Consider the following 9,801-nt stretch of genomic DNA (forward strand, 5'->3'; position numbering starts at 1 on the left):
TGATACTAGCAAGTTATTTTTTTATGTCTAAGTCTCAGTTTCTTCAGCTGTAAAATAGAACTCATAACACTTAACCATTAGAATTCTTCTGAGAGAGAAGATAATAAATGCAATGTACATAACTAAGAGTTTCATACATTGTTGGTGCTTAATAAATGATGTCTACATTTATTGACAGAGTGGATGATTTCATTTAAAATTATTCAGCTCTGCACTAAGACAAAGCCAGCTGCAATCGACAGATATTGTAAAATGCAAAAAGGATTTTGCCTGATTTTACTATTGGTTCATATCAGATTCTCTTTTTATTCTAATTGTAACCCCCTTCTCTGTGATCCTAACATAGGAGCCCAGGATGCAGGATCTCTGACAATCCTGACCCTTTTAATGAGAGGAAACTGCATTTTATCAGCCCTAGTGCAGAGGACTCTCTCAGGTTGCTGAGTGGCCTCATCTTACTTGTTACTTCTGTGGGGGAAGGAAAAACTAGGAAAGAAGATGCTTCTTGTTCTGGGCAGAGGTGTCTACCTGTTGTAAGGTGGAGGGATTGGAGAGGTTGTGCACAACAGCAAAAAATAAGAATAAGAGGAAAATGGCTTATGAATGATCAACTTGGAATCTGGCTATAGCACAAGCAGAGGCAGTAATGTGTAATGAGGAAAATACCAGTCTGTAAAATGGGGATAATAATAAGTACCTTCCTCATGGAATTTTGTGAGGATTAAATTTAACAATGCATGCATATAAGGGAAGCTTAGTGAAGGGTATATGGGGACTGTACATTTTTGCATGTTCTTTAAAATTATCTTGAAAGATTTTTAAAAAAAACTTCAAAAATGCATGCGTAGTGGTTGGTACATAGTAAAAGCTCAATAAATAGTAAGCATAACCATCAGTCACCAGTCTCCCTTTTAATTCTTCTTGATGGAAAGGGTTCATTTTTCTTAATCAAGCCAAACAGACTGTTTCTGAGGCTTGATTCTGGGCAAAGTTCCGGAATGTGAGCTCAAAAGTTAATACTGCAAGGGCCCCAAGGGTTGCCACCAAATGATCCTTGCTTTGAGCAGAAACAAAGCCAGAAAGATGAAGTTTGGAGAGAGAACCATCTCTACCACCAAGAGGAGTTTGGGGTTAGAGATTTGAGTAGTTGAGGCAAGAGGGGAAGCTTACTTGTTTAACTGGAAGACTATCAGATATTATTGCCATTGATGAAAGGAAAATTCATACCTTTTGAAAACTCTCAACAGTCAAAACGAGTGAGTTTCTGATTGCCTCTAAACTTAGAAATGGCCTAAGCAAAAATGAAGGAGCCACTTGGAATAACAGACACGGAAAGTGTGGGAGAACAACGTGGCCAACATGTTTCTATCTCTGGCTAGACAGTCAGTGGGGTTAAGAACGGCGCTAAGAAGAGAGCATAAATTCTTTATCTCTGATGGCAATGGTAATTCATATTTATATGGTGCTTTAGAGATTTCAGAGTGCTTTCACCTCTCTCTTTGGGGGTTTTCCTCCTGAGAAATGTACTTCTTACAACAATTATTAAATTGGCTTTATAATATGAGTCCTAAATGAGTTGGGTGTGAAATAAGTTGGTTTCCACATTTCCTTCTCTTAAAGAGTTAAGGGCAACGGTGTGCTCAGAGTTTCTAACGGAGTAGCTAACAAAAGTGAGTTCCTCCTTCTTAATGCAGAACTGAAGGATCTTACAGTGGGCTTTTCAGCCTTTCCCGCCATTCTTCACTCTGCTTTTGAAGGGAGACTCCCTCTGGTGCCCTTGTGGGGATGGACGCCTCTAAGTCAGCTCTTAAATACTTGGTTCTGCAGGACAGCCCCCAATGTTTCTCCAGCAGATGGCGCTGCGGCAGTCGCATCCACTGCGCCTGCTCTTGTGCTACTTGTAGAAGCCCTGAGAGCTCATTTCATAAAATGAGGGAGTGAGAGTCAGGATGAAACTCTTTAATCTCCCTCTCTCCCTCCCTCCCTCTCTGCTCTCTGTCTCTCTCTCTGTGTGTCTTTCTCGCTCACACACACACACACACACACACACACACACACACACACACACACGATATTCAGTGGGAGTACTGCTAGGGGTCTCCTCAATGGATGGAAACTACCTGTCTTGGTACTTCTGGATAGCTTGCTACTTCATTCATTCATTCATTCATTTGTTCATTCAGCCAACAAATATTTACAGAGCATCTGCATTATGTCAGGTACCAGGAATCCAGTGCTGAACAATATATCATCCCTGTCATTAAGGAATTTCCAGCCAGTCCTATAAGCTGTCATCCTCAACTTCTCTAAGCCTCAAAATTTTAAATGACTATTTGGATATGAGGTTACCGTCTCAAAATCAGGAACAGATTCTAAAGTGAAGATCCCTTATTAATGTTTCTATTAAACCATGAAAGACAAGGGGGGGTTGGCAAGCTGGGAGAAAGTGGTGAAGGGTTAAATAAGTACAAATTAGTAGTTGATGGAGGGTCATGAAGATGGAGAGCATGGCATAGGGAATGCAGTCAGCATTAATGTAATGGCTAGGTGGAGAGCCAGAGGAGAAACAGAGCAATCAGCGGGATTGTTTCATAAATTATATAAATGTCTAACCAATGTACTGTACACTTGAAAGTAATAATAAAATTTAAAAAAAAAACACAGAAGACAAGAGCATTTCATACTGCTTAATATTCTTCCTGAGAGACACTGAAAATTCACATTTCACAAGTCGAATTGTAATAAAATAACATAGAAAGTTTTATGACTAATTTTCAACTTTTTGATGACTTTGACTCAGTGTTTTTTTTTTAAATGATGTAATGTTAAATCTCCTAGGGATTAATAAAAACCTGGCTTTTCTGGAAGACGGAAATGCAAATCATTACAAGAACTTTTTAAAACTAGTAAGACAGCCGTTATTATTACTATTTGATAGATGGGAAACTGAGGCTCAGAGAAATAAAATAAATTCTCCAAGTTTTTTCCATTAGGAAGTAGCAAAGGGAGATTCACCCTTGTATCAATGACCCAAGTACAGCTTCTCTATATAGCGATGAACTGGTTACGCTCCTCAGGCCAACCCCACTAGGCAGTGGAGTCTAAGTAGTCTGGTCTGCTCCCAGAAAAACTTTCCTCATGCAATTATCCCTTTTTTCTCTTGCATTATCGTTTTTTTTTCCCCATTAGCATATACATATGCTATAATAGTTCCCATTTAAAAAACATGCACACAAAATAAAACTCCCTTGCCCTGAAGTCCGCCTTTAGCTACTGCTTCACTTCTCCATTCCCCTTTAATTTATAGAAAAACCTAACTGTTGTCTTTATTCACTGCCTCTACTTCCTCACCTCCCGCTTTCAATTTCAATGAGTTGGAATTACTCATATGGAGTTTTTGGCTCCATTCCACTAAAATGGCTCACCCAGGTTGCCAAATACTTGGTCAGTTCTTAATCCTCACACTCCTCAATTGCTCAGCAGTGTCGAACACCTATGATCACTCCTTCCTGAAACATCCTCACCACGTGCCTTTTGATGTCCTCCCTGTGCACCAGCTGCATCTGATGAGTCTCCTTTGCTGATTTCTCCTCTTCCCATCTCTAAATCCTGGTGGCTCTCTGGGGTCAGTCTTTAGCCCTCATCTTTCCTCTGTCTACACTTGCTTTTGTGGTGAGTGATTTTCAGTCTTAGTAGACCCAATGCATTTTCAATAATAAATCTCTTTTAACACCCTCTCTACTATCTTGTCATAACGTATCTCAGGTAATCTGCAGAAGCACTTATAATTTAACACTGTGGCTCTTTCATTATAGAGAAACACAGTTAGGTATAATTTGAAAAGAAATTATATAATCATGCTACTTCTTTATATCTGACACTTGTACCATACTAAAAATAAATACTATAATAACATTTAGTTAGCCCCTAAATTATTACAGGAATCAGTAGATGTCAAAGTTATATTCATTTTAATTTGAGTTTCTCTCCCAGTACTCAGTGTGAGACACTGAGATTTATACTCTCTGATTTTTAGTTTCTCCCTTAAAGGTTTATTGGTCCTCAAAGGATCAAATGAGATAAAACTAACAGCTAACATTTCATAAGCATTTCTGCTAAGTAAACATGGTTTCAAGTGTTTCTTGACTTCATTCAATCCTCACAACAATCTTATGATCTAGCTGCTGTAATACTTTCCATTTTATAAATGGGGTAACCGAGACTCAGGAAGGCTAAAGGAAATTGCCCGATGTCCCAAAAGAAGTGATGGAGCCAGGATTAGTGTCAGCCTCTGGAGTGTGCAATGTCAACAATTACACTGTGGCACAGAGCAGGTGATTAGGGCTCAAAAAAGGTTAGATTATTATTAATAAAAGGTATTTCCACATGTCCTCTTCTAATCTTGAGAAATAATAGGTCTTTATTAATTGTTTTTTTCTAATGTGAAATATAGATGTAAATTTGAATGATCGGTAACTTTATCTATATTCAGTCATAATTGTGCTTGCTCTGCATGTTTTCTTTTTTCTCAGGACATGGTGACTCAGGCATCTCCATATCTGTTTGAAGCTACAGAAAAAAGATTCTATTTTAAAAATGTTGCCATTTTGATTCCTGAAACATGGAAGACAAAACCTGAATATGTGAGACCAAAACTTGAGACCCTCAAAAATGTGAGAATATCAAGTTCTTTTTTCAAATTCACTTTTCTTCTGTGATTTAGATTTTTTTCATCAAAATATTCTAGAACCAAGTGAAATTGTTTCAAAATACTCCAGTGTGAATACTGAAATTTTGTAATGATCAAATTTTTTTCTTAAATTTCAGGCTGATGTTCTAGTTGCTGAATCTAATCCTCCAGGTAATGATGAACCCTATACTGAACAGATGGGAAATTGTGGAGAAAAGGGTGAAAGGATTCATTTCACTCCTGACTTTATAGCAGGAAAAAAGTTGCCTCAATATGGACCACAAGGTATGTATAGAGATTAAATATTATGCTGTTTCTTGTATTTTAATAATTTCATATTAAAAGCATATCAAAACAACATTATCTTTCTGAGTGAGCACATTTAAGCCAAATAAACTATTACAGCATGTACTTTCACTTAAAAAGGGATTCAGAACAATACATTTCTCAGTTGGAAACTTAATTCCTTCATGTTCTGCATACATGTGTAAAAATAGTATTTTTAATTTTTAGAAATCATTACTATCAGGAAAGAACTGTTTATCATAGTACTGTTAGGTTTCTATGGATCTGTGGGGAGAAACCTGAACAAATTAGACTTTCTGCCTGCAATTCTCTTAGTAGCAACCAAATGGTGAGACTCAAAGTGCTCTCAGACTTTGATGCACATTCAAATAGTAAATGAGATTGTTAAAATGCAGATGATGATTAAGTCGATGTGGGTTGGGACTCAAGAATCTGCATTTTAACAGGCTCCCAGGTGATGCCGATACTGCTTCACCGTGGCCACACTTTGAGCAGCAGACAGACTATCCTTGCAGTTCAGCTCTCAAAAACCTGTAAAGAAAAAGTCCAATTTTTTCTTCACAAAATCAACTCTTTGTCATTCCCATATGAGCTATATAGAGCAATCTTTGGAGAAAATATTAAAATAAATAAGCAATGTAGTATATATAGTATGTACTTTCCGAGTATAATCAAATGGGATTAGTATTAACTAATTAAGTTAACTAATAACCAGTATTAGGTTTCTTTATTATCTCAAAAAGATTAGAACCACCTAGATTTTCTTCATTTAAATAGGCAAAGCAGAGGAAACAAACACATGGAGCCCTTGTGCCTCCATGCACCACCACCAACTACACCAGAGTACTTATGGACCTTATCAGAAAGAGGCGTCAAACATACCTCTTTGTTTTTCTACAGCACTCCATTTCACCTCCATAACAGGAACTGAAAATTCCCAATGTATGGCTCAATTAATGTGTTGAACTAATTTACCTAACTGCCCCATGTCACTCCTGAGCCCACTCCAGCCATCATAGTCACCACATGTCATTCCTATATAATCTCTCCTTTATGTACTATGACTCCACTCCTGCTCCCTCACAACCTTCCCTTTCTTTTAGGAGCCCATCGACTATTCCCTAGCACTTACAGAATAAAGTCTAAATTCCTTAGTGTGAGATACTAGAGCTTCTTCAGTATGCACCCTTTCACCTAACCCTCCAAATTCAGTCTACCTAGGAATTTACATTCCAGAAAAACTGAGTTGTACCTTAGTCACTAATTCATCCAAATTTAACACTCACTGAGTGCCTATTAAGTTCTAGACACTATGTGCCCAGACATGACAATGAAGAAGTCCTGGTGCCTGTCCTCATGGAGACAAGTGTGAGAGACTGGCAAGTAAGCAGCAATGATAATATAACATGATAAGTTATGCAATATAATGATATTGTAAAGGAGGGGTACCTGGCCTAGTCTGGGCAGGGCTTCTAGGTGGATATAAGCTTGATTTTGAAAGAAGAGTAGCATTTATCCAGGCAGATATAGATAGAGAGTATTCCAAGAGGAAAAAAATATATATGAAAAGGACCAGAGATGAGAAAGAATACGGTGTGACTCTAGAAAGTAAAAGGAGTTCAAGAATTCATTGTGATTATAGAGTTTTGGAAGTAGGCAAAGAACAGCAAGAAATATGGCTGCAGAGAGAAGCAGAGCATGAATCATCAGGGACCTTATATACCATGTTAAGGAGCCACACTTAACCCTGAAACACCATAGCAGAGCCATTGAAGACTGGAAACAAGGCAGGCAGTTAGGTGGGTATTGCAGCAATTCAGGAGTAAATGGTAATAAGACTGGAAAGATGAGAATAGATCAGAGCCAAAGAGCAGAGGTGGAGTCAGCAGGCCTTGAAGTTTAATCAGAAATGAGCCATAAAGGAGAAGGTCCTATTGGGGATGCTGCCCTGGCTGCCCTATCGATGCCTCCAACTCCCATAGCAGTGTGTGCTGACCTTCGTCATCACACCAGCACTGCTAAGGATTTTAGTTATCTGATGGTGTGTGTCATCCATTAGACCATGAGCTAGCTATGTGAGGACAGGGCAATTGTTTCATCTTTGTATATGAATAACATTCTGGTATTTACTAGGTACCTCGTTAGCATCAGGTGAGCTAAAAGAAGTAGTCATATTTTTCAGAAATGCACATTTGTCATGTTAGATTTTTCCTTTCTAAGGAAATCAAAACTCTAAAGAGTTAACATAGAAAGCATAAAAAAAGTTCAGAAGAATTACTTTCTCTCAATGTGCCGAGGTAATTTTACCATTCTTATTGTAATCAGGTGTTTAAACTATTTTCTTGCAGGAAGGGCATTTGTCCATGAATGGGCTCATCTACGATGGGGAGTCTTTGATGAATACAATAATGACCAGAAATTCTACTTATCTAATGGGAAAAACAAAGCAGTAAGGTATGGATGTTTTGACAACTTTTCCCAAACTATTTTAAAACACAACCAACTTTTTCTTGATTACTTTAAAAATGTCAGTCTTCCATCTTATTCTCTACTCTCATTCATAGTGCCTCCTGTATCAGATTTCCACAAAACTACCACTTTTGTTCAATTTGCAAGTACTTCAATTAGCTGAATTCCCTACTCTGCAGCTACAAATCATTTGCCTCTTTGTGTGTATGACTATAAAAAAAACTCACAGGTGCTATGTTCAGTGACTCCATCTTTCTGTATCAGAATCAGTGACATAAACAAAGCTAATAGTGGCTCTTCAGTGCCTTGAGGGCATATTGATATCTGTGTGGACTTTGTCAGAATGCATGGCCTGGGAGGGATTGTGGAACTTACCTGAAAAACAATCCAAATATTAAAACAAAAAACTTCTCCCAATTTGAATTAAACTCTATATGGCGTCAGTAGAAAGCAAACTGAACACTTGGAAAGTACTCTTGGCTGCCATTATTTTATGGGGAAGTTCTTGCAACCAACAGTTTCAGTGAACATAAACTGCCTTAGTACAAACATAAAAGATAGGAAACTTTCCAATTTATTTTAAAAAGCTAGCACAACTCAGATACTAAAACCTGACAGATGGCATGAAAAAAAATTCTGTAGATACAGCTTTCCATACAGATTTTAAATAAGAGAACGGTAAATGACATCTGGCAGAATTAAAGGAATAACAAACACACCGGTGCCAAGTAGGATGTCTTCTAGAAATCTGAAAATTCTGTGGTATTAGGTAAGTAATTAATATAGTATATTGAGTAAAGAAGAAAAATAAATGACTATTCCAATAGATTCTCAAAAAGAATTTGATAACTTTGCACATTTATGCCTGAGTTAAAAAACAATCTCTTTTTAAAGACTAGAAGTTGGGACAACGCCCCTCTCCACTTTTGCTTCTTTAAGGAGATGTGTGGTTACCATCTTCATTTGGTACTTGTTTTTAAGGGGAGTCGCACTGGGCTCAGAGCTCAGCCTTGGCTTCCCACTTTCCCACAGGAACATTACTGCTCTCCACTGCTCTCTTTCTTCACTACATTCAAACTCTGTCAATTTGGTTCACTTTCATTATATTTTTCCTCATTATTATATCATTTCAGGCATAGACACTATGTACCTTCTAGAGCCATGCATAGTGTACCAGATCCCTTTGGCTTGTTCTCAATGCATAACAAAGTCCACAGCAGGGTAACTTCCCTGATGTGATCATACGTTAAACTGACCTTTCAAATCTCAGCCAATGGATGCCACTCTGAACCTGACATTTATCTTTCCCACTTCTCTTTTCTAAGCTACCATATAGTTAGAGACTATATTCTCTCAAGAGAAAAGCTGATTAATACATATCCCTTTCTAGAGATAGTCTAGAAATATCTATGTATACATCATGTTCTTCCACAGATAATATTAGCAAAGTTGGCATAATTACTATGTCTCTTAAAGAGAAATTTTATTGTAACATATTAATAGTATTTATTGCTTCTTATCTTCCAGTTTTTTAAATTATTTTTAAGGCCTAGAAGCAATCATAAAAATGACAGTACTGCCCACAATAGAAGGTTACTTCCTTAATATGATACAGAACATTACTTGAAAGCCGACAGCCTATCTCGTATTTAATAAAGAAGTAGAGACATTAACAGGAATAACACAAAGATGGCTATAATCAGCACAGTTATCTAACATTGTTTAGAAAGTTGTACCCAATGCAATAACATATGAAACTGGGGATGTAAAACCAAAAAAAAAAAAAAAAAGCAGCTACTGGAAAGGAAGAGAGAAAATTGCTTTTACGCAGATGATACGTGGTCCACTTAGAAAACCCAAGGAAATAAATAGAAAATTGACAAGGGAGGTCAATAAGGTGACTAGATACAAAATGAATATTCAAATTTCTTTCCTCTATATTACCAATAACTAGTTCAAAAATATAATTGAAAGAATACTCCATTCAAGACAGTAATTAAAGGTATAATGAAGTATAACAATCTAAGAAATATGAAAGTCATATTTGAAGAAAACTATAAAATCCTTCTAAAGGATGTAAAGGAAAAGCAAAATAAATTGTGAGATTTTCAATTCATGAAAGATGTAAATGCAACCCAAATGAATATATAAGTTTTATGAAACTAGTCAAAAGACCATTCATTTTTACCTCATATTTAAAATCCCAGAATTTATTCAGTAGATAGTAGCTAAGAACATTTTTTAAAAAAGAATAGTAATAAAGAAGATTTTTACTTATTGCAATCTAAATATACAATAAAACTATTTAAAACTATGTGAACCGACAGATATATATA

General features: G+C 36.8%; 1 protein-coding gene across 1 annotated transcript in view; it reads left to right on the forward strand.

Annotated features, from left to right (window-relative positions):
* Window positions 1-9,801, forward strand: part of CLCA1 (chloride channel accessory 1) — a 29,569-nt gene that overhangs the window by 809 nt on the left and 18,959 nt on the right. The window contains exons 2-4 of the mRNA XM_011355586.1: window positions 4,533-4,673; window positions 4,828-4,975; window positions 7,345-7,450. Coding sequence (XP_011353888.1) covers window positions 4,533-4,673; window positions 4,828-4,975; window positions 7,345-7,450 — 395 coding nt within the window. The remainder of the gene's footprint in view (window positions 1-4,532; window positions 4,674-4,827; window positions 4,976-7,344; window positions 7,451-9,801) is intronic.

This window comes from Pteropus vampyrus, unplaced genomic scaffold (genome assembly GCF_000151845.1).
Source record: "Pteropus vampyrus isolate Shadow unplaced genomic scaffold, Pvam_2.0 Scaffold22, whole genome shotgun sequence".
NCBI lineage: Eukaryota > Metazoa > Chordata > Mammalia > Chiroptera > Pteropodidae > Pteropus > Pteropus vampyrus.